General features: G+C 36.4%; 1 protein-coding gene across 1 annotated transcript in view; it reads left to right on the plus strand.

The window, feature by feature from the left end:
- The first annotated feature begins 1,211 nt into the window (after positions 1-1,211).
- Positions 1,212-26,480, plus strand: part of RFX3 (regulatory factor X3) — a 64,571-nt gene continuing 39,302 nt past the window's right edge. The window contains exons 1-4 of the mRNA XM_015824271.1: positions 1,212-1,280; positions 1,470-1,567; positions 4,922-5,180; positions 19,007-19,081. Of these exons, the coding sequence (XP_015679757.1) occupies positions 1,212-1,280; positions 1,470-1,567; positions 4,922-5,180; positions 19,007-19,081 (501 nt within the window). The remainder of the gene's footprint in view (positions 1,281-1,469; positions 1,568-4,921; positions 5,181-19,006; positions 19,082-26,480) is intronic.

Raw genomic sequence — 26,480 nt, forward strand, 5'->3', positions numbered from 1 at the left:
TGCTTTAGTTGTCTTTTATACTACCTCCTGCTTTATTTTCCCTCCAACCGCTGCTTTGCATGATAATCTCCCTTGAATTATGATATTCTTTCCAATTACCAGAGGGGACTCCCATGAATTTTAAACTCCAAAGACTTGTGCTCTGTTCTAAAATCTGCTTTGTCATTGTTGAGAAGAGTGCCTCCCATATCATGTGTTGTGCTACGTTTCAAGATGCTTTAGTTAGTGAAAGATAAAAGCTAAACAATATCTTATAATGAGTTTTAGTTTTTCAAATGTACAGCACTGAACCTTTTATCTTTCATAATTAGTTCCCTAAATAATTCAAAACTATGAAATTGCTGATATTATTTTTGTCCAAATGGTACAAATAAAAAAAAATCCTAGATATGTTCAACCAATAAGGGAAGATAAAATAGTGCGTTATAGTTTTTGAGTTTGAAGATATTTGCAGGCAGCTTTTTTAAAATCAATTTCATGATTCATATAATGAAGTTTTTATATTGCAATTCCTGATCAATCCAGAGAACGATTGTTTAGCATTTTCTTTTACAATATGATTTGTTGGACACTGACTTAACAAATAGAATAATGTTAAATTCTGGCTCCAGGTAAAGTTGAAAAATTCAATTATGATTAAATGTTTTTTGACTTTAATGGTACATAAATCACATAGAAACGATAAGGGAAATGTGATTATCAAGAGAGATGAAATATTACTAAAAGCTTTTTATAATACTAGTTAAACGTTTTAAAATACATCTGTGTCACTGCAGGGTAAGTAACATCATATGGCATCATTATTCTATCCAATTACATTTGCCATGGATGTTTCAGTATGCTTGCTACTAAAATTAATACTATCTCAACAGCTGTGTGGATTCTAAATAAAAAAACCGGGTAGAGGTCTCACTCATTCTTCAAGCTAGTAATACCTGGTCAAACAGCATAGTATGAGACGGCTCCAACAGCACAAACGACTTTGTTGTGCCAGGTTCTGTGGGACTGTCTTTGGGCAATCTTGCCCAGGGAGATTGTTGCTGGAAGGAGCATGTGAGACTCAGGGAACAACAACTTGTGCAATTGAACACTTTAAAATAAAACTCAGTTTATAATCACTGTAAGTTTATATGTGTTATTATTCCAACTTCTTGTAATAATGGAGACCTTCCAGCTGAAATTAAAACATGTGAATAATAATTTGGTAAATAATGGAATCCCGTTATACACTGAATGTGGATCTCTGGAGGCAGTCTGAAAAACGATGTGTACATTCAAAAGTAAATAATATATGCTGCCTGTGAGAAAAACAGCATCTTTGATAGTGTGTTGTAGATTTTTCGGGGGCAAATTTGCTGTGCAGTTTGATGATGTCTCACTAGTATTTTAAAACTGTCCAGATGAGATGTATAAATGTCCCCCCCAAATTTTTTTTCCAAAGCTTGTCTTACAGTGTATTTTATTTATAGGTTCAACAAGTACAAACTGTGCAACAAGTGCAACACGTATATCCAGCCCAGGTGCAGTATGTGGAGGGAAGTGACACGGTCTACACAAATGGAGCTATGTGAGTAAAACATCTGGGTGTCTATGGAAGTAAAACATTTTCATCCCAATAACACACAGAATTGAACAGATTTATTTTTTTTGCAACCTTCAACGTTCTCTAGAAACCATTTTCTCTAAAATCAAAGCTTTTTATTTTCAAAAGTAAGAATGAAATAAGTCTTTACCAAAATAAGAATATTAATTTTAAAAAATTACATAATATATAATTTTCTGCATATCATAAAAATATACAGGTAGTCCTCAACTTACAATCACAATCGAGTCCAAAATTTATGTTGTTATGTAAGAAATTTGTTAAGTAAATTTTGCCCCATTTTATGACTTTTCTTGCCACATTTGTTAAGTGAATCACTGCAGTTCTTAAATTAGTAACATGGTTCTTAAGTGAATCTGGATTCCCCAGATTCTTGCAACATTTCCATATTTAAGTAGAATTGCTTCTGGAAAAGGGCACTAACAGCCTATGGTTCAATAGAAAGTTTATATGCAAAAGATCCCAGTTGCAGTTTTTAGCACAATTTCTGGTGACTAAACCTTACATAGTTCTTTTAAACTTCATTTCTAAATAAACCTGCCTAAATTATTACATCAAGAAAAGTTGTTGCTTTGAAAACCTGGAAAGATGCTGCCAATCACAGATGTCAGGGCTGGAGTGCAAGTAGTCTGATAATGCCCTTGATGTGAGGAAAAATGTTTTTGGGAAGCTTTTGGTGATTGACAGTTTTATAATGTAATGCATTCAATTAAATTTAAGTTATAATTTGAATTATAGGCATATATGGTATGATGAGATAAGCATAGTAAATGCTTTGGACATTGGTATCAGTAGACAAACATTTTCATGTTATGAAATGGCAAGTACTATGTGGAAAACTAGGATTTAAGTACACTATCTTATGCTACATGCAGCACTGCTTAGCACTGTGTCAATCTTCTTTATTGCACTTATATTTTTCTGCGTACACATTTATGTCAGGTTCATGTTATTAACATCTCTGCAATATATCATATGAAATTGAGGCAGAGAAGAAGGGTGTAGAATAGTGGGTGATTATCTGTGCCTTCCACTGTAATTGTCCTTAAAAAGGAGGAAGAAATTTATACTGCACTCTTAGCTGTTGCTGAGCTACATCTTCCACCAATCCCAATAATGTATGCTGAGATTGCATTTCAAAAATATCTGGAGAAGTTCCTTCCGAGATATTAAATCCCATCTGAAGTATAAATATTGCTAATTCTGGATGATTTTCTTAGCTGTATTATATCCTTATTCCTCTGAAATTATACAGAATACAGAAAAGATGATCAGTGTTTCCCCCATCATATGATTTCATTAATCAGCTTTCTTTCGTTAATAGCAGTCTTTGACTGCATTCTGTTATTTCTTCTGTTGACGGCTTTCTCTGCTATATTCTTAACCTTGGTACAAAAGAAACACAGTTATTTTTAAATGCATAACTAGAAAGTATGAATAGCATGGTATTCAGAACAGTGGCACCTTCTGTCAAGTATGCGTAGCGACTAAGGTGTTGGACTAAAGGAGATCCAAGTTCAGGAACATCCTTAGACATGGAAACTTACAGGCTGATTGTGGGTCAATAATTCTGTCTCAGCTGAACATACTTCACAGGGCTTCTGTTGTGAGGATGAAGAGAAATCCCTTTGTATGGTGATCTTTATGGCATCTTGACCATTGAGGTTTTTTAAAAAAAATCAGAATGGTTGATGTAGCCTCACGAACAAAGCTCAGGCCCTTTCATATGTGTTTCAACATTGCTTATATATAAGGGACAGAATTTTGTGCAGCCATTTCTGTAAATTTTGCCTTCTTTATAATAAGCCCCTTTCCAAATAAGAAACATAATGCTCAGATTCCATTTCCAGAACAGTCAGTTGGAAAAATCCATAACATCTCTATACCAGTTACTGGTTCTAATACTTTTAAAGAGTCACTCTTTTTTTTTTTTTAAATGTCAGTGTGAATGAGAGAGAGAAAGAAACAGAGTTTAATTTTATGAAAACTCTTGATTCAAAAGGAAAATGTGCCTCAGTATATCATTAGCGTTTTAAAATTTATTAAAATGTATTAATATTATAAGCCTGCATTATTTGCAAGCAGTATATGTAGAAGAATGTTTATATGTAATTGAAATCTATGTATTTTAAATGATAGTTTGGCAGAGTGAAATTTAAAATAAATATAGAATGAGCAGGTATTTAAATCAAGGATCTTTCCGTTCAAATCTATTAGCAATTAACCTATGTGGAATTAACGAGCATTTAGGTGGAGAATATTTGCAAAAAAAAAAAAAAAGAGGCTTTTCTTGCTAGAATGAAATTTATCTGTAAAATAGTTTTTAAGCTAAATAGCAACTTCCAGACAAAGATCAGTATGCTGCAGATAAATGAGTCCTTCTGAATGATCAGATGAAAGAAAATTCAGGGTCGCATTCAACTCAGGTACTTGCTGAGGCAAGATGAGATGGCAGGAATACTAATTTATAAAAGGCGACAGATCATTGTCGTGACATTTACATAGAACTTAAGAGAGTCAGCTGGGAATAAATCACTGTGTGGGTGTGTGCCATGTGCATACCACCCTTGAAACTTCAGAAAATATAGCAGATTTACCCTTGCAGTGCCATATTACTTAGCTAGGATAATTTCACCACCTGATTGTTCCAAAAGGTTTCTAATCTTGCACAAACAAAATATTAACAGCCTTTGGCTGTTCAGCTAAACATCAGTAAGAGCCATTGACTGTAAACAAGCCCAAACTCCAAGAATTTAGTTTCTACCTGCTCAGTCCTCAATGTTGTGCACTGATAAGGAAGATCTGAAAAGGACTTTGTACAGACTGCTACTAGCATTGAAGTGATGTCACTTAATGATACATTGGATGATTGTATTGTGTTCAGTATTAACAAATAATTTGTTAATTTCAGCCTATTAGGAACAAAAGCTAGCTTTTTCAGGTGCCTGGTAATATTTAATCACTTTTTCAATGTTTGAAGTGCAGGACTAGAACTGGGGAGACTGATGTTCAGTTCTACTCTCGGTGAAATTTCAGTGGAGGACCTCAAGTTAGTCATTCTTTTTTGAATCTACCTTTTGATTTTGTTCTTGTAATGGATGAAAGGGAGAACTCTTTGTAAGTTACCTTATGTCCTAGAGAAAAAGCAGGATACGAATCTGAACAAACAATAAATGAGATAAGATTTCAAAGTTCGACTGTACCTTAGTAAATGCTATAAGATAATGCATAATTTGGTTACAGCTTAAATGAAAATGTTGATGCCCTCCAGTAAAGAGAACACATAAGTAACCTTTTCTTTCATTTCTTTTACTTAAGACGAACAACAACGTATCCTTACACAGAAACTCAGATGTACAGCCAAAACACTGGGGGGAATTACTTTGATACCCAAGGAAGTTCTGCGCAGGTGACCACAGTAGTCTCTTCTCATAGTATGGTGGGCACTGGAGGCCTTCAGATGGGTGTCACAGGAGGACAGCTCATCAGCAGCACTGGGGGTACCTACCTGATTGGCAATTCAATGGAAAACTCTGGCCATTCTGTTACTCACACAACACGAGCATCCCCTGCTACAGTAAGTCATTCAGATCGTTATGTCTGTTTATAGCTAGAGTTCTGTCCATTTTGTTTTTAATTGTGTTTGTTCTCAGCTGCAGAAGTAGGTTTGCTTAAGGAGGTGCCATCCAATTGTACAACTGCAACAAAATAGAGTTGAGTGAAATTTACACCAAATAATTTATCAACAATGCACAGAAGAAATAATATGAATTTTTACTATTATTCAGGTATATTAGAATATCCTGTTGCCCAGAAGTTTGTTTCTTTGTTTTTAAATACAGGTAATCCCCCAGGTACGGGCATTTATTTAGTGAGTTTTCACAAAAACAAATTAATTCAGAAAGGGTACTTATATTAGAAATTCAATTGAGACCAAAAAGAGGCCTCTGTAGCCATGTGACTTGGTTTCAGTCGCTACTGCAGCGGTGGCCATTTTTATCTCTGACTTGCCTGGGCCATTTGTGTGTATGAGAAGCTGGAAGGGCTTTTTTTGGGGGGGAGTTTCCCTGATCACATAGCTAAACAAGAACTGAGTCGGCACCAGTTTTTGCTTTTGCTGCAATCTGCTACTGCCTGCTACTTCTGTAAGTATTTTTTTTAAAAAAAATTTGTTACTCTATACTAGTGCTTGCAAACTTTGCAAAGTACTGTACTTTGTAAGCTGTGTTTGCAAACTATTGAGCTTGGAGATTAGCAAATATTACCGTAGTTTGTAGGTTTTAAATTTAAATTGCCTCCTCAAGGTACATTCTATCTCTGTTACTATTGCAAGCCGAGAGTTCTGCAAATTCCTCCCCCATCTCTGTCTATGTGCCTGGCTGGAGACTCTTAAGCTAATTAGTGGCAAGTTTTTGTTTTGTTTTTTAAAGCAACCCCTCCCCCAGCTAGCTGAAGACACTTGAGCTGGCTAGTACTGTAGCAATTTTATTTTTTTTTGAAGTAAGAGCAATGGCTCCAAGCCCTGCTTTGAGGCAAGTTAGTTCCTGAGCCAGCTCACCGGAAACAGCTGATTGGTGGCCAGTGGGAAACTCTCTCAGTTCAGTTAACATGGCAGTTATTGGAGGAAATAGTCAGATCTTCGTTCATTTAACAACCCATTTGATTTAATTAATGAATTTGATTTTAAAAATTTGTAAAATTGAGTCTGATTCATTCAACAAGTTTTTTTACTTACGAACCTAATGGCCAGGCTCTACCTGTAAAGTTTGTTTCCCCTTAAATTATACATTTCCCCACTATGTAAGTTGGTCTGAAAAAAAATCTGGTGAGTAGAATTTTAATATAAGAACTCTGACTTCTTTTATGTCTGAATAGCAAAGTTTTCCAAATGTATCAGAGAAATGACCAACTTTAGCTTTTTGTTGTTGTTGTTAATTTCATGTTCTTTATAATAGCATGAAGAATGAAAAAACAACTCCTGTCATCATAATTAAAGCAAATAGGCAGTGGAGAAAGAGAGGGTTAAACTACCACAAATGGTGTATTAGAGCACAAGAATAGAATCTGTAATTGAAAGAGAAAATTATAGAATTCCCAATATATTTATACAGTTTAATAACATTCAACATTACAAGAATTTTAGAATCCAGGCTTGCAAAAGGAGTTTTGAATATGGGGAAGTTCTGAATACATTTTAGATGGTAAACTATTTATATAAGATTGTGATTTCCAAATATTTGAAATTGGGCTAATCTTAAAAATAGAAATTGTTATTTAATAAATAATTACTTCAGTTTTTAAAATTGTTTTATTGCTACATAACAGTGGCTTGATATGCATTTCATGCTAAACCATAGTATGGCATAATAGCAAAGATGAGTTATAGTTAATCTTGAAGAGAATTATTGAAACTTCTGGTTTAGATTAAGTACATAATGATATGTTGCCTGCACTATATAAATTACTGTTAATTTAATGATAGTTTGTATAAAATTACAATTTCAAATCCTGAATTGTTAAAATAGTTTATTTAAACAAACAATTATTAATATTAGTTGCATTTCTTCATTTTAGTAGGTATGCAGAAGAAGCATTACAAATTTTGTGTTATTTAGTATATTTAAATGAATCCAATGTGTATAAATTTTCCTTCTATTCTTCAACAATATGAGCTACAAAACCTTCAATTTAAAAAGTACACTTGGTATTCTTTTTAATTTATCGATCTCTAGAATATACTTATCAAATGGAGATGCTTTACATGGCACCCTATCTAATTGTTCCATGTACCATCTGTTTGGTAAATGAAAAAAGATAATTAAAAAATTGCAAAGCTTGAACAAGATAGAAATGTTCAAGCTGCTTGTGTGTTTTTAATATTATGACTAATAGATATTAAAATAGCAAACGATTAAACAGTAGCTGGTAAATTCAAAATTCAGATTTATTTCTATATTGTAAATTAGTCATTATTTTGAACTGCATGTTAGCTCTGCTTTTATTTGTTATAATTTTTTCATCAACAATAACTTTTTTTCTTTCATGAAATATGATGAGTCATGTTATAAAATGCAATAAAGGGAACTGTTTCAAGGCTTTAGTGCATTGCAACCTGATAACGGAAGCTTACTCATGATGGGTTTTATATGGCATGACAAACAGAAAAGAAATCAGCCAAGTTCTTTTTTTAATCCCCATTTCATCAATTACTTGATGACACCAATGTGGAGTGGGTGATAGTACTTTCCTAATTTTCCTTTAAAAAAGAAATCCAAACATCAGATGTTTACAAGTCTATATAACAAAGCATAACAAGTGAAATGTGGAAATTAGATTTTGAAATGTTGAACTTCGTTGCTACCGTGCTATTGGGAATCCAGTGGGAATTCTTTTTTTCCGAGGAAAACAAACAATGGATTATATTTTCTGAGATTTTTAGCATGGTTATTTGGAGGGGTAATTCAGAGATGCTATCCTGATTAAACAAAACTGGTTCAATGCAAGTAGACAATTGAAGATTGTAAGCAAAGTCCTCATTTTCAAAAATTTTATTAGTTTACAGAAAAAGCTTCACTTTTTTGAATACCTGGAGTAATTATTATGATCCCAAATCTGAAATGGGAGACTAGACAATATCACAATTATTCAGGGTTTCATTTTAACCATTAGTTTCCTTGAGCGTGGATTAAATCCTTGATCACAAACAGAAGGGTTAAATTGAGAATTTGCTATATCAGAAAGAACTATATTACTATCTGTTGCAAGTTCAGCATAAATGTTTACCAAGTGATGTTTTATTAAAAGCGTTTTTAATGTGTATATTGTGTTTTTGAAATACAGTCATGTGAAAAAGTAAGTACAAGTAAGTTTTTCTTTTTAACACAATGTGGACATATCAATTACCTTATCTTCATTCAAGCATATAAAGGTAAAGGGGATGTAATTGAACAAAACCCTTTTAAAAATTGACTTTGCAATTATTTATTTAAAAACATTAACAAATATGCCATTTTTTTCTGAGGAGCCATTTTATATTATCCCACGGCATTTCAATGGGATTTAGATTTGGGCTTTGAGTTGGCCATTCCAGAACCTTTCATTCCCCCCCCCCCAGTCATTCCATAATGAATTTACTGGAATGTTTAGGGTCATTGGCATATTGCAAGGTCCATTATTGATTGAGCTTCAGTCTTCTGGCAGATGGTCTCATGTTATCTTTAAGCACCCATTGAATGAGGAATTCGTAGTGGATTGTATAATGGTAAGCTGCCCAGGTCTGGGGCAGCAAAGTAGCCCCAAACCACAACTTGTCCTCCACTCTGCTTTACAATTGTTATCAGATTCTTCTGATGTCTTTGGTTTTTGCCAAACATGTCTTTTGGTACAATGCCAAATAATTGCCTAATCTGTGCAGCACATATTGTTCCAGAAATCCTGTTTTTTTGTTTAGATATCCATGAACAAACTTCAGCACTGATGATGTTACCTAGTTTGGGTATAATGAAACATCTGCAAGTAAACAAGCAAGCTCAGAGAGCATCAAGGATCCCTCATTTCAATCCTGAGCTATAAATATTCTCCTTTATTGAAACTTCAGTCTTGTCCAGATGTGCTCCCTGGCATGCCCCTCCGGTGTAGAATTAATTTGTGTAGTTTTGTCCTAATTGTAGATTCATGCACTTTTGTATCAGTAATGGTGAGAGCTACCTTATAATCACTTGATGAAATTGTGGGGTCCATATCTGGAGATTTCTTTCAACAACTTATGTTTTGCTCTCAGATTGAACTTGGTGGGATGCCATGGCTTAGGCAAATTGACAGTTTAAAAATATTTTTTGGGATAGTGGGATGATTGATGTCTATTTGGTGGGCAATCCTTTAAAAATCTTTTCCCAGCCTCTATAACCGTGGTGGCGAACCTATGGCACGCGTGCCACAGGTGGCACGCAGAAACCTCTCTGGGTACGTGCACCATCGCCCCAGTCCTAGGCCTTCAGCTGGGTTTTATAAAACCTTTTCGCTTTAAGCCTCCACCGCTGTGTGCAAAAAAAAAAAAAAAAGAGGTTCAATCAGTCAATCAATTTCAACTTCTCACTGGGAAAAAAAAGATCTCGCAAAGTTGGAATTGATTGACTGAACTTTTTAGTCCCATCCAGTCTGCCGTTACCACTGCAGCCACACCCACCCAATGGGCCACGCCCACCCGGCACCCGATGATACATAAGTGGGTTTTGGGTTGCAGTTTGGGCACTCAGTCTCTAAAAGGTTCGCCATCACTGCTCTATAAACTTCTTTCTGAAGGCCTCAAAGAGCTCTTTCAATCTAGGCTACGGTGATAGCACACAATTCAGCAAATCTAACTAAACATCTGAGGCTTAAATAAAACACGTTCCTCCCAGATTCTATCTAACAATATTCCACACGGAACCTGATTTCATGTATCTGATTCTAACTTGAAGCATTTGAAGTAGTGATGAATGTAGGGGTGATCTTACTTTTTCTACATACAACATTTGCATTTATATTTGTTTAAATTACACAATGGACTAAAACATGTAAATGGTACATGATATTATATCCCCTTAATCTATCAGTATTGTTGAAATAAAGATCAAATATCTCTGTGCTGAAGTGTGTTGAAAAACTAAAAATATCAGTGGGGTGTACTTACTTTTTCATATAGCTGCATAATATGTAATATATAATGGAATAAGTCAAATGGCAGTTTAGCTTTATCTAATCTTGGATGTGAGTGTCTCAATATGGTTCTGCTTCCCCAATAGAAGTAGAAAACTTTTTTTTTATGCTGAGCTTAATATCTAGGTTCAGATAGCCTGTCCTTTTCTGTGGCTAAGGAGAAAAGCAGCAAGAAATCTTGAGGTTTCTCAAGTTTCTGTGGGGTTTCCTGAAACATTGCAGAGATGCTGACAGTTTCCTTGTTCTTTTGAAGCCACTGCAACATCAGAATAAAACCTCTGACTTCCTCCAGGCACAAGTAGTCCTCGACTTACGGCTACAATTGAGCCTAATTTCTTGCCGACCTTTCTTGCCACAGTTGTTAAATGAATCACTGCAGTTGTTGAGTTATAACATGGTTGTTAAGTGAATCTGGCTTCCCCATTGACTTTGCTTGTCAGAAGGTCGCAAAAGGTGATCACATGACACCAGGACACTGCAACCCTCATAAATATGAGTCAATTGCCAAGTGTCTGCATTTTGATCATGTGGCCATAGGGACCCTGCAACGGTTGTAAGTGTGAAAAATGGTCATAAGTCATTTTTTTTCAGTGCCATTGTAACTTTGAATGGTTACTGAATGAACTGTTGTAAGTCAAGGACTACCCGTATGGGGAAGGGGCAAAGCTTGCTCCAATTCTTTGATCTTGCTTGCTTGCTTGCTTGCTTGCTTGCTTGCTTGCTTGCTAGCTAGCTAGCTAGCTAGCTAGCTAGCTAGCTAGCTAAATCAATCAATCAATCAATCAATCATACTTACTTAATCATAAGTTAGCAAGTGCATTTGTAGGCCCTAAGCAGCAGATAGGATTGAATTGATGGATGATCAAATGAAATACATTGAAGAAAGCAAACAGCATTTAAAAAAAAAAATCAACCATTAGCCATTTGGGGAAGGTAGTTGGCTCAGAGAAAGTTGCAGCATGAACTTCCTATGTTGTTTTCACTCACAAAGTTTATTCATTCTGTCTTACTTTAATATTAATTTGTTGAGAAAACCTGATCATTCTTCCTTGATATTTAGTGGTATATATAATAACCATTCTCAGCTAGGGCTTTGTGAGTGTGAAGGAAGGGAACATTCTCTTCACATCAAGCAACTTGTTTTAAAATATAATTAATTTAATGTAGAACAAACTACCAATATATATGCTAGATTTTGTGTTTTTTAAAAATAAAATCACAAATTGAGCTCAGTTTACTCAACTTTTAACTTATATTTTAATGTAAAAACAAGTTTTTTTGCAGTAAGAACTTGTTCTTCTTAACCATGGTACTTCTATAAGAATTTATGCTCTAAAAAAATCCTCGCTTACGAACTTAGCAATCATGTGATACAATAGAATAGGGAGAAAAATCGAAACAAACAAATTCTACTATAATTCTTCATAAGGTTCCAAAACAGTTAACAACTTGCTGGAATAATCACTGCGGGATACTATTATGAGTCAGAATATATGTCCAACCACATAGGCAGTGGTCTCTATGACCTGATCCAACTGTAGATGCCAAGAATTCCATTTTGGATTTTAATGTGCAGTACATGTGCACTATCATACCACTGCAGTCTCTTTCCGTCTTAATTCTTGCTTTCTGGTACTGAAAGTGAAGGAGCCAGTTCACAGTCTCAACTGATATGATGGAGAACAACTCTATTGTTGTTCTTTAATTTATGCAGTCATTATACTTTTGGGGAGAAGAGAAGCCAAATATTTATTCATATTCTAAAACCCATCCTTCTGGCTCTATTTCCGTCTAGTGTCTAGGTTTGGAAAGAAAGTTTAGAACAAATGTTTTCAAAGTTTATGAGTAGTAATTTCTTATTATTTTAATTCTCCTGTACCTTAATCTGATCATATTTTAAGTATACTCTGATCTAAGTCCATCATAACATTTTCATTCATTCATTCTTGAAGATTAACGGTAATAAGACCAGGATTCTTCCTTTGTGATTGTGTCCAGGGTTAGAAATAAATCCTTGTTATGCCACTATTTGGGGAAGGGGAAAGAGAGGAAGCCAAATGAAATGAGTGCTTCATTTTGACTTCCTTTTTCTTGCTGAGAATAGTAGAGAAAGGAAAATAGTAACCTGAAAATCTTACTTAGAAGATTTTTAGGAGTATTGTGATTTTGAAGTAAGCATGTCCCACTTCTCTAGTGAGGAACTTGAGCATGCATGTTGTACAAAGAAAATCATTTCCCTGCTTCAAAGAGGAACCAGCTAGGACTATACAGTGTTATATACTGTGCCATTCCCCCCATTCCTTTATAGCTAGGGCTTTGTGGGCTTGCTTGGATCACACAGTTCCAGATGCAACTACAGAATGTGATACCAACTGTAGAAATCAGCTGAAATTGAGAAAGACTCATTCATGTAAAAGGCCTATGTATTTCTGGAAGTTGTAGGCTGAAAATGCAGGAAGAGAGAAGAAATTCCAAGAATTCCTGCTTAAAGCTGGCAAATTATGAAGGGGAATGATGTAGATGAAGCCATTACTTGTCACCTTTTCTTATAATCCAGAATTTTTCATGTTACAGGTAGTCCTTGATTTACAGAGGAATGCTGTGGATATAATTTACTTGGACTTCAGTAAGGCATTTGATAAAGTAGATCACAACCTACTACTTGATAAGATAGAAAAATGCGGGTTAGACAGCATCACCACCAGATGGATCCGTAGCTGGCTGACCGGCCGTACTCAGCGTGTGGTCCTCAATGGAACCACATCTACATGGAGGGAAGTGTGTAGTGGGGTGCCCCAGGGCTCTGTTCTGGGCCCAGTGCTCTTCAACATCTTCATCAACGATTTGGACGAGGGGCTAGATGGGGAAATCATCAAATTTGCAGACGACACCAAGCTGGCAGGAATAGCCAACACTCCAGAAGACAGGCTTAGGATACAGGAAGATCTGGACAGACTTGAACACTAGGCGCTATCTAACAAAATGAAATTCAATGGTGAAAAAAGTAAGGTTCTACATTTAGGCAAGAAAAACCAAATGTACAGGTATAATATAGGGGGTACCTTGCTCAATAGTAGTAACTGTGAGAGGGACCTCGGAGTCCTAGTAGACAATCACTTAAATATGAGCCAGCAGTGTGCTGCAGCTGCCAAAAAGGCCAACACAGTGCTGGGCTGCATTAACAGAGGGATAGAATCAAGATCACGTGAAGTATTAATACCACTTTACAATGCCTTGGTAAGGCCACACTTGGAGTACTGCATCCAGTTTTGGTCACCACGATGTAGAAAAGATGTTAAGACTCTAGAAAGAGTACAGAGAAGAGCAACAAAGATGATTAGGGGACTGGAGGCTAAAGCATATAAGGAACGGCTGCTGGAACTGGGTATGTCTAGTTTAATGAAGAGAAGGACGAGGGGGGACATGATAGCAGTATTCCAATATCTCAGGGGCTGCCACAAAGAAGAGGGAGTCAAGCTATTTTCCAAGGCGCCTGAAGGCAGGAGAAGAAGCAATGGATGGAAACTAATCAAGGAGAGAAGCAACCTAGAACTAAGGAGAAACTTTCTGACAGTTAGAACAATTAACCAGTGGAACAACCTGCCTCCAGAAGTGGTGAATGCTCCAACACTGGAAGTTTTTAAGAAGAGACTGGACAGCCATTTGTTCGAAATGTATAGGGTTACCTGCCTGAGCAGGGGGTTGGACTAGATGACCTCCAAGGTCCCTTCCAACTTTTTTATTATTATTTTTATTATTTTTATTATTATTATTATTATTATTATTATTATTATTATTATTATTATTATTATTATTATTATTATTATTATTATTATTATTATTATTATTATTATTATTATTATTATTATTATTACAATCACACTTGAACCTAAATTTTCCATTGCTAAGCAAGACTTTTTAAGTGAGTTTTGTCCCATTTCACGACCTTTCTTGCCACAGTTGTTAAGTGAATCAAGGCAGTTAAGTTAGTAACACAGTTGTTAAGTGAATCTGGCTTCTTCATTGATTTTGCTGGTCAGAAAGTCCCTTGGATACTGCAACTGTCATAAATACATGCCAGTTACTAAGTATCCGAATTTTGATCATGTGACCATGGGGATGCTGCAACAGTTGTGTGAAAATCGGTCATAAGTCACTTTTTTCAGTGCTGTTATAACTTTGAATGGTCACTAAACCTATACTCTACCTCACAAGTGTGAGAAAGATGCTTAGATATAAACGCTGCAGTTCCTTCCAATGATACAAGCTAACGTGTGGTCTTTTTAAAGCAATCCTGAATTGAATTTTGCAATCTATTTTGGCCTATTTATTTCCAACGTGGTAATAGTTGGATGGAGAGGTTTTGTTTTTTTTAATGTCAAACATACCCCCTGCTACATATACACTTCCCAATTTCTATTTTGCTGGCCACACTGGCAGGGCATATGACAACGCCACGTCTCTTTCTCGTTTCCTCCTTCCCCTTTGTCCTCTACCACCGCATTTTTCTGTCAGTTCTTTTCTCCATTAAATCAAATTAATGTTCTTCACACCCACCCTTAGAATATAATATAGCACCCTTTGTGAATATTTGAGAAAAAAATAATTTCCACTTTCTGAAATTGATAATCACAAAGACACTCTGAAAAAATGGCTAAGAGATTGGGGTTCAGTGATAGGAGTTGAGGCATTAAAAAGTGGGTCATTCACTATTTATTTGCATAAACTTTTAATACATTGTTACCTAGAATTTTTCCCAAAAGCCTGAGGCAGTAATCTAACTAGTGAATTGCAACTGCAGGAATATCTAATGCTAGTATAACAATCGCATTTTATTTTGTTATATTCAAAGTGAAATTTGTGCATTAAAATAATTGCGGCTATGCTGTAATTTATTAAAACATTAATTTTGGAAATCACAAAAATAGTGTGTGCAAGTAGAAAGAAATCTTGTGGCTGTCTTGACACTGAACACTTAAATGTCAGGGACTCAGGGTTGATTGCATATATGTAAGTTTGCAGCCATGAATTTGAATAATTCTCAACAGTCTAACCTTGCTGAAAGCCTACCCACTCCTTCGGACATGTTTTATAGGATTAGAATATGTGGATTTATGTAAGATTTTTTTAAAATAATGTTTTTGATATATTGCTTTGTAAGAAAACCATAAAATATAAATCACTAAGGCTACATATGTTTATAAAATATAGTAAACACATCAGAAAGTGTAATATAAAATCATGTAACTTATTTCCTCAGTGAACTTTTATATATAATTTTATTAAGAATTTTGATTATGATAGTAAAGTCTAATAGAAACCATACATAAAGAAAATAAAAATGAGTCGAAAAGTGCAAGAAAGAAAAAAGAATATGATAAAGAAAGAGAAAGTGAATATAAAAGAAGTTATTTCCAGTCTTCATCACAACAACTATAAATAAATTTAGTCTCAATTTACCCCCTCTAAGGTTGCAAACATTTATCTCTAAAATTCTTATCCTATCTGTTATGTATTAACAAATGATAAAACACCATCTTTTCAGTCTTATGTCAGCAGAGTGCAGAAAGGATAGCCAGAAGTATAAATATATCTTGTTTTAACCTTGATCAAATAAACCAACTTTATATAACTACATGTTAATAGTCTGAATCTTCAACTCTTTCAAATATTGTTGTAGGCTTTGATTTCTCTAGTTGTTGTTTTTTTGTCCCATCACACAGAGTTTTTGTAAATCCAATAAGAAAAAATTACCCAGGTCACTCTCTTGGTTTTTCATTTGTATTTCCTCTTTAAATTTTAAAGCCTCAGCCAGTTTCTTTTGTAAATATCCTTTTCTAACTTATTCTCTTAGCCTGTCAGTTTTAAATCTACTTTTGATACCATCTCTCTTTTGTCAGGTAAAATTTGTTCTATAGCTGTCATTTTTTAATAACATCTTTTGGGCATAATCTGTCCGTAGCAGCAGATATCATTACTGACATTGTTGATTTGGAGGCTACTATTTTCTGCTTCCATTCTTCTATAGTGTCCTTCAATATTTTCATTATGATAACATTTTGCAATATTTTACAGACTTGTAAAACTTTCCTCTATCTAAAAATATTAGTTCCCTCTAATGTCCAGTTTTTGAAATCATGAAATTGCTTATCTTTATTTTGTCTTGTAAAAGCCAAAGCACAATCTATTTCCCACGAAAACTGTATTTATAACTAGTGCCAAAATTTTATTGTACAAGTTTCAATATTCCAGTTTTTTTCTGGAAGTAGTTAACCAGCAATTTCTGAAAGAGATTAGAAAGTGAGATCTGCAAACATAGTGTCATTTAAACATCTTCACTGCAGCTGCAAGCAAGATAATCCCGTCATCTCCGGGCACCCAACCTGCAGAAAACCACTGTTCTGCAGTCTCATCATGGGGAGCAGCTGTCCAGAACACATGTAGGTGATCTTTGTCCTCTTTATATGGAGAGGTTCCAAGGAACCGATCTACTCACCGGTTTCTTGGTCCTTGTCATAGTTATTGGCTTTGCTTTCAAAGAACTGTCTTCAATTTGCTGTACCTCATCCGGAGGTTCACTTCCTTAGTGAACTTTGGAAACTAAATGTTCCCAACTTGCATAGCAAGAAATTTTATAGATACAAAGTATATTGGTATAAATTGGGAAAGGGTAATGTTTGAAAGCTATTGAAGTTGTCTGTGTGTTTGATTAAATTGTATTCATGCAATAGTTTCACATAGCAGATTTAATTTACCTTATCTTATTCAGCCAACGATACCCAACATTTTCATTCTTGATATTTTTGGTATGGGACTTATGGACATACATAGTGTACACACCCTTTGAAGTGTTTTAGGCAACAGGTCATACTGTATGCTTTATTTTGATAATGGTGGAAGGGGATACCTAGATCTTATAAAAATATAGAAAGCAAGGAAATTTGCCCAGTCTACATGAAAGTATAATGGAAATTCATTGTTTCACAGGTCAAATTTACAGTGTATTATAGCAAGTTCAGAACCTTGCTGCCTTTTGGATACCTAATTAGATAACTGTAATAGTCTAAATAGGGCTGCCACTGAAAAGGTCTAGCTGTGATTCAAAAAGCAGCTGATTTTTACCTTTGAAACCCTGAAATGTCAGAGGCCACAATAACAAATATTCTGCTCCATTACGACCCTGCAAATAAGTTGGGGTGCTTATTGAACGCCCCACACTTCACTGCTATAAGTACAATGAATAGCTTCACGCAAGACCATATTTTCTCCATCCTCCCGATTGGTTTTAAGAGGTTTTCTGTTTTGGGATTTTATCTTTTTTTTTTCAGTTTCCATTTGCTTTTGTTTTAATATGACCACCATATTTTGAGAAAACAGTTTAAAGTGTTGAGATAATTTTATATCCATTTACATTATTAATTACTTTGGAAACATTAAATTTTAGAGCTGATTACTACATATTAAAATAAATGGTGTTTCTTCAAGAACACATTATTAAAGTTTTATCAATTTCATATGTAAATGAGTAATTCAGTGGTAGAACATATGTTTCTCATGCGTTAATATTCAAATGTTAACCCTTGACATCTCCATTTTAAAAATAAAATAAAATTCAGAGTTTACTATCCAGAAAGTAATGGACTGATACCTTAAGCAATCTCATTGTTAAAAAAAAACATTCAATAAAAGATATTATTTTCTTTATTTTATGGAATCCCATTCCCCAATTATTAGTTAATTTCAGTACTGCTTTTTCTTTTACTCTGAATCAAGACATCAGCTTCTTTTTTAGTCTTCTCTCGAAGACTTAAAAGAAAATGAGGGTTTATTTTAATTTTAAATTTTACTTTATAATATGTTTGTTATAACAGAACTTTATATTATGCTGTACAGAAACCCTTTTTATTAAATGGACTTCAGATGAAATCTTTCTATGTAAAGACATCATTATAAGGCTAGGATCCTCATGTCCTCTATGCTTGAAGCCAATATGCATATGCTTTGTTAATATGATGTATTTAAAAGCACAAAGTATGTTTTTTTCCAACTGAGCAGGGGGTGATTGTTAACGGGAACTTTTGTAGCAAAATATTATAGGTTAAGATTTGGATTCATTATTTCTCCTGATGAACTGCATTCATTCTAAGAAGGCCAGAATATTTTTTCCCCTCAATAGCTAACAATGTAATGTTAATTAAAATTCCTTGTTTACTATTTTTAAAAATAATCACATTGCAAGAGGTGCTTAGTGCATATTGTCTGTCGAACGAGTTGACTCGTCTATTCTTGTGCATATTTAGTTAGCATGAATCCTGCTGAAATCAAGAGTCTTGAAGATCAATGTTTGTTAAGGTTGAAGTATTTCACATTCTCTGTGTATCTATTTCTAGGGTATTTATCTATTTATGTGGGTTACATACTATGCTCTCAATTCTTGGATGTTTGTATTGTGGATTAGTAAAAAATCATATCTTCATCTCTTTTTCCTGAATTGGAAGTTGGGGGTAAAAGGGTTCTTTTTTGAGACATAAAATTGGATACAAAATGTGCTAGTGTAAATATTTGGCATTATGCCTGTGATCAATTAAAAATATCTGCTTTGAACTAAGGTTTCTTTTTGAACTGGGGCAATCTATCAACATTTCTATAGTTATCTTTTATTACTATCTTGTCTTGAGCCCTTTTTTTAATGACATCTATTATCAGATTGAAATGGCGATTGAGACACTGCAAAAGTCTGATGGTCTGTCCACTCACAGAAGCTCTCTTCTCAACAGCCATGTAAGTTGCCTCTTCTTCATGTAAGCTAATCCTTTACTTATTCTGCATGCTTTGCTTGTCTTCTAAATGCTTGTTTTGTTTTGTCACCCTCCCCCAGCTTCTGAATTTTCCTTTCCACTTTTGAACTCTCATAGCAGCTTTTTTTTTTTTTTCATGCAAGATGTTAGTGCACCAAAATTGTTCGATTTCCCTGCTCTTAGAAGGCTGCTTTTAAGTTTCCTGAATCACTAAAAGCAATTCAGAAGTAACAGTCAGAACACACCTAGGTTAATACGGTCTCCATGTTATTGTCAAACGTGATGGGAATTGTACCGTCATTTGAGGAGCAAAATCTCATAACTCTGATGAAATGCAATCTACAAGCATTTCATACATAAGCAAAACCTGCTTCACTCAACTGTGTTGTATTGTAGTAAGAGAAGGAAAAAGATAAATAACTAACCAAATATTGGTTTAATTTTTGAACCCCATCCAATTTAGTCCTCTGAATCCATGTGGGTTTTATATAAGTTGCTTTTTTATTTGTGTACAGAAAAATGGAGAAAACAATTTCAGTATGAACACATTTCTACCTTTTCAATATTTATGTGCAGTATTCTAGGGTTATTTGACAGGGGTTCTAGAGCAAGGTACAAATGCTACATAAAACATGTATGCCTGTGTGAAGCAACCAAGATTTGCTTTGATGAACTGAAGAGTCTATCAAGCAGTGGTTCAGAGACTGAATATTTCCAGCAAATAATGTTGGAGAAGGTTCCTCCTAACCTTCTCTACCAATCCAGGTCAAAATGCTTACAGGCTACATAGCTTCAGAACTACATTCAGAATGCATTGAAATCACTCAGTCTGGCAGACTTTCAATGCATCTAGTAGGTGGCTTTAGAGTATGCTTCAGAGTGTCTTGTTGACCAAATATCTGCTAGAGGTGAGCCAGCAGTGTCACCCAGGTCCCAGCCAGAACACTTGGTCATTGTATTCTGGAGGAGGTAAGCTGTCAGAATTGATGGGCAAATCTCCTGGCCTGTGCACTCAAGAAGACTGGTGGCCAGAAACTTGACCAGTTAATGCTGGTAGGAGGCAAGTCATCACACCATTTGCTTGCGTGCTTTGCAATAGGCTAACTAGGTGATTGGCAGCAGGCATAGTAGCACCTCTAATCAGCTGAGTGGGACTTTTAACGCTAATTGCAGGATTTTCTTCCACAGCCTCAGAGACTCCTCAATGCCACAGAGAATATTCCTTTCAGACTTTTTTTTTTTAATAACTTGTAAACTTTGAGGAGAAAGGCTGTGAGAAGTGCTCAAAAAAAGCCCAAGTTTCTGTACTTTGGTGTTAGGAATAAAAGGGTGTCTTCCTTTGGAAGTCATCTTCTGGGATGAGTGCATCACTCAAAGCTTCACTGAAGCAAAGCATTCCTTTGAGGATTTGGCAACCTTTGTATAGAGCAGACATGTCAAACACAAGGCCTGCGGGCCAAATCCGGCTCGCCATGTGGTTGCGTCTGGCCCGTGGAGCTGCTCTGGAAACAGCGAAGGACTGGCCCGTGGCACCTTGGACTGGCCCAGGCCGACTGGGCGCTGATTACAACCTGGTGCCAGCCATCAAAGCCAGAATGCACTCAGTCTTAGATCCATGGGGCAGCCCTAGAACCAGCAACGGGCACCCCGCCCCCTTGGGCGCGCATGCAGGAGGCAGCGAGCAGGTGGAGTCCAGCCTCCCTGCTGGCTGTCTTGCCCCGGAGGCTGACTTCACCCAGGACTGCGGCACTCGCCGCCTCCTGTGCACATACCCAGGGGGCGGGGCAGAGGTGTCAGGGTGGTCCCTTGCTGGTTCCAGGGCTGCCCCCTGGATCTAAGGCTCAGTGCATTCTTGCTTTGATGGATGCAACCAGATTGTAGATGACCCCCCCTCCAGCATCTCCATGGCCCACTTGCTGACCTAGCCTCGCAGCCACGAGGCTTCCCTTTCACCAGGACTACCCCTGCTTGTCTGTGGGATAGCCACGGCCACCAACAGCATGGCCACCGGCAGCGCTGGCAATCTCTCCCCCTCCCGTCATTCTTTCCTGAGCATGGAGGAAGGAAAAAGATGGGAATGAGAAGCAGGGAAGAAAGGAGGGGAGGGAAAGAGGAACAAAGTTAGGAAATGGAAATGAGAAGAAGGGAAGGGAAGGGAAGGGAAGGGAAGGAAAAGGAAGGAAGGAAGGAAGGAAGGAAGGAAGGAAGGAAGGAAGGAAGGAAGGAAGGAAGGAGATTATAATGAGAGGGGGGAGGGTCTGAGGGAAGTCCTGCCTTAGCACTTGGCCACAAGCAGCTATGCTGCCCTTTCGCCATCCCCTTGTCCCCTCCTCTTGACCTCTTCTGATGGTCTCCCATCCTATCGCTGTGGATGCGTTGGTTACAAAGCCAGGTCTCCTCATAAGGAGAGGGAGTGGGCCTCCCTCTGACCCACATTTTGCCTTCTTGCAAACACCATGAGCAACTTGGCCAAGGAGACCGAGCCAATCAGCAGCAGCCTTGAGGAGGAGGTAAGTGAAGCTGGACGCCTCCTTGGGAAAGGCTGGACTGTGGATGCTTGCCCTCCACTGCCCAGGGCTCCAGGCAGACTGCATCATGGCCTGAGAGGGATAGCAAGGCTCCTCTGGGGAACAAGGGTATGGTGCTTGCCTTGGTCTCGCTTTCCTTGGCTAGAGACAATGGATCCCCCCAGCCCCGCCCAAGCCGCCACAGGCATTCCCCGATACGAGCAATGTTGAGCTGGCCACACCCACCCTGGCCACCCCCACCCCCGCTATGCCCACCCCAGCCCCACAAGGTTAACCACAACCCTGATGCGGTCCTCAGTGAAATTGAGTTTGACACCCCTGCTATAGAATATCATTTAAGGAGCAGTATAGTCATCTCTTTTAATAGACAGACAGATAATATATTTGACAAAATGACACCAAAGGCAATTTTGATTGAATCAAGATTGAGACAGTTTTGCCACAGGTCCAAATGTTAGTTTCCATCCACTGATTCCATTGGCCCTACTCTAATCTGGGCCAAATTTTAATTAATTAATTAATTGTGTTAATATTTAATAAAGTAACATATTAAGGCCAAAAATAACATAGCTTTACTTTAACTTTCCTTCACAGAAAAATACAGCAAGGGGTTTAGTTGGTGCCTTGGACCACTTGAATAATTTCATATAGATGTTCTCAATTACTTTGTGGTATTTTAGGCACACTTATTGTTCGCATACTAAACATTATACTGGAAAGTTGGTTGCCTTATTTTTTAGCTATAGCAAATTAATGTTATAATTTATATTATTTAGATATGGAATCTATAATACTTCTCTACCTGAAAAAAACCCCAATTTATACAATATTTATTTTTATTTATATAATCAGATAATTTGTAAATTCTTCAATTTACATTGAATATTAATGTACTGGTAGTCCCTGACTTATAACCACAATTGACCCCAACATTTCTGTTGTTAAGCAGGACAGTTGTTAAATGAATTTTGTCCCATTACATGGCTTTTAGATTTAAATTGAATTTTTGTACTGTGCTTTTTTGTTCTGTACTTTTTCCTGAGAATTAAGATGAAAAACTAACATTCAGAACTGGTAGAAAGGGAAGTATTTGTATAAAATAGCAATTAGGATTTGTTTTGGAACAGAATTTCACAATAATGAATCATGCAATTAATTCACATTTTTGGAGTGTGTGCCAATAGCAAAACATTACAAAGCCTTATTAACACCATATTGTGTTTGTTTTTGTTTTTATTTAGTTCCTAAAATTATTATTAATAATTGCTCTTCTTTTTACTTTTTTTTATTGGTGTCCATTCCTTATTTGTGGCACCTGAGTCAGAGTAGGATACATCTGAGCAAGGATGTATTCTGATTCTGATTAGCTACAATACTAATGGCAATCATAAACTCATTCTGTATTAACCTCTGCCAGTTATTTGTTTCTTCCTTGAGATTATTTGGATCCTATTCGCTCAGATATAACTTACCAAAGTTATATCACAGCAGTTTTCCACCCAGCATTTACTTTCAATGGCCTCCCAGGTAAGAGTAATTTTCAAACAGACTCCTAGCTATCAGTGCTCAAAGTGACTTGAAGTTATTAGCCAAAGGTAGATCTTTAAGTTGGTTATCTAAGAACAAATCTTCCAATTTGAAAAATACTTGTCAATGAGTTTGACATAATCTTTAAGAAGGGTCTATTCTAGAGCAACATTTGAGTTGTTGGATTCCAGGGCCAAAGATGGCCACTTCCACCACTTGCTATATCACGAGACTACATACATATGTGGTACCCAAGCCATTGAAAATATTGCTTATGTTTTGTTTGACTGCCCCTCCCTTAGGCTTTGGTACTTATCATTCCCATTGGAAAGAACAGCCACTGGGATCTGAATCATAGATTGCTTTATTTTCTCCTAGGCTCTCGTGTATATATTATAAGCAGAACTGCTAAGTTTGTAATTGAGCTAAGAACCTGATACATTGAATAAATGGGGGTACTCTCTAAGGGTGATGCAGACTCTTTGTATTATCACATATATATTTTATCACTGCATTTTCTTTTATCTATTTTATCCCGGAATCAGATCATGTACTTTTATTTTATTGATATGGTCATAAGACTAATCAGTGAATAAACTATTGCTATTACTATTTCCTCAGACCTATAGTGCACTGTATCCACTATAATTATGTGACAGAGCAGCTGTTTGTTAAATTCTTGATGTGTTGTTATTTCAAATGTGGAATTACATTAATTGTTACTACCTGAAAAATACTGCACTGCTTGTTATAGACCTCGCTGTATGATCTGATGCAGATGATCCTTTGTCAGTGAAATCTGTAAGCAACATTCTTAAGAGGATTCCTTGACTGGGCTGTGTCAGCCATAGCTATAGCAAGTGAATGGATTGAGAATTAATTAAAGATGGATCATCTATCAGAGGCAGCAGCTGTCTAGGCTGGGAAGTTAAGCAGGGGTACCTCTAGTTAATCTGTAAGTGTGAGACTACCAAGGAATACTAGGATTGTAGGCTTGATTGAGAAAAGTCAGAAAAGATCCTAGAAGAAGGCAGTGGCAAACTTATTTCCATATCATAGCCAAAAAAACCTATACAGACAAGTTTGCCAGGAAGCGGGAAGAGACTTTATTTTTCATGATCCATCTAGGATAAAAAAAAAAAAGTGACATGCATAATTTGTAGTTTGCCATTAATTACTAATCAGTATTTACCAGACAGACACACCCATCGAGCTATTGCATTTCAGCATAAGCAAGGTTATGCAAAACACAGAAAGTAAGTAATTTCATTTCGGCACAAATAGGAAGAGTGTGGCTACTTCAATCCATTCTGGTTAATTTTAATGTATTATGTGCATTAAGCTACTATATTCTTGGTTTCTGACCTGAGATATGCTGTTCAATTCGTTAGGGTATTTAACAAAAGACAATGGTTTTGATTTCCCTTGCTCCATATCAGCATTCTGATAGCAATTAGAGATCAGATTCTCTGATCAGCTGTACAGAGAATGAAAACATGAAATGTCAGTAACAGTGAATGTGAGAGACAAAAGAGACTGATGCTTAGTTGCAGAGGGAAAGACATGGAAACGAGCTTGCTGAATTGTGAGGCAGAGGTAAATAAATGTTCTTATCAACCGTAAGCTCAGTCAGTAATTGTCAACTTTTGGTAATAACTATCCTTCCAAAATTACAATAAAGGTTTAGTTGGTATGCAATTTTGTCAACATTTTGAGCTTGACGGTGTAGCATTGCTCATATTCATAAAACTGTTAGTATTTTGAAAGATACCAATGAGATTGTTTATAATAATTTTAAGTAACTGAACAAAATCACATGTTTGTATGTTTTAATACTATTGTCAATTACTATAAAGCTAATGGAATGTATATTGGCACTTTCAGATTATTCACTATAAACTTCATTTTCACTGTTGAAAACTATTCCTGTTTTGTGTAGGAAACTCATACTGCTAGTTATTAGAGAGCAATTGGGAAACCTAGAGGTTGCGTATCTCTGCTAAAGGTGATCTGCAATAAGCAGGTTGACTATACAACAGCATATAGCACCCATTATTCTGTTCCACTGACTTGATTAAAGTGGTGCTTTTATAGCAGCATGGAGAAAAACTGCACAGCATGCTAGGTCAAAAATGAAACTATTTTTCAATCCACCTTTCTAATTTTAACATGTGACTGTTTTGATTAGCTGTTTTCATCTACTTTATCTTTATTCACTGATTTCCACATAAAGTTTTTATTATAATTGCCAGGGATGCAGCAGAATTTTTACTAGGCCTGATGTACAGGTAGTCTTTGACTTATGACCACAATTGAAACCAAGATCTTGGTCGTTGAGTGAAGTGGTCATTAAGCGAGATGTCACGTGACTGCTTTGCTCAACAAACATAATCCTGGCACTCCTGACTGAGGTCATTAAGCAATCTTGCAGGTCATTAAACGGGCTAAATCCAAGGTAAAGAGTGTAGGATGCCACATGAGAGGTAGGGGAGAGCACTGAAATTCTCCCTGCTGAATCCATATAAAATTTTTCAGGATGGACAGTCACATGGCACTCTGTACTCCTTTCCTTACCACACTGCCTCTCTCCCCAGGACCTGGAAATCCTACCTGCTGAAATCCAATCCTCCCTCAGGATTCGAACTCAGTTTCTGCACCCCACCAAAAGATTCATCTCCCTTCTATGTGCATGATGTCACATGATGTCACCATGTGCATGACATCACATGAACACAGGTTGCTTAGCAACCAGTCATAAATGTGAACAGATTGCTAAACACCCAGATCACAATCATGTGACCACAGAAATGGTAGCGCAACATTTTATAACAGCTGGAAGTGTTTATAGGCTGTCGTATGTCAAAGCTCATACATGGACTTTTCAAAGCCATTGTAATTCCTGACCATCATTAAACAAACACACACAATAGCAATAGCACTTAGACCAGGAGTCTTTAAGCGTGCCTGGCTGAGGAATTCTGGGAGTTGAAGTTCACAAGTAATAAAAGGGCCAAATTTGAAGACCCCTGACTTAGACTTACATATCCCACTTCACAGTGCTTTACAGCCCTCTCTAAGCAGTTTACAGAGTCTAAGATTACCTGTACTTAATGGCCTGGATCATTTCACTGCATGTATAATTCTACTGTCAATTGGAACTTTTTAGAGTTTTCAATGTTTGCATTAATTTTTTCTCTAATGGCCAGGGACGTAGGCATTAGTGACACTAACTATCAAGATTGATAGGGAGAGACCCCTTCGTTTCTTTCGGGAGTTTTGACATTCAAAGTTGTTTGATGACTAGAGTGAATTAACAGCTCTACTTCA

The sequence above is a fragment of the Protobothrops mucrosquamatus genome, unplaced genomic scaffold, assembly GCF_001527695.2.
Source record: "Protobothrops mucrosquamatus isolate PMUCROS unplaced genomic scaffold, P.Mucros_1.0 scaffold2176, whole genome shotgun sequence".
NCBI lineage: Eukaryota > Metazoa > Chordata > Lepidosauria > Squamata > Viperidae > Protobothrops > Protobothrops mucrosquamatus.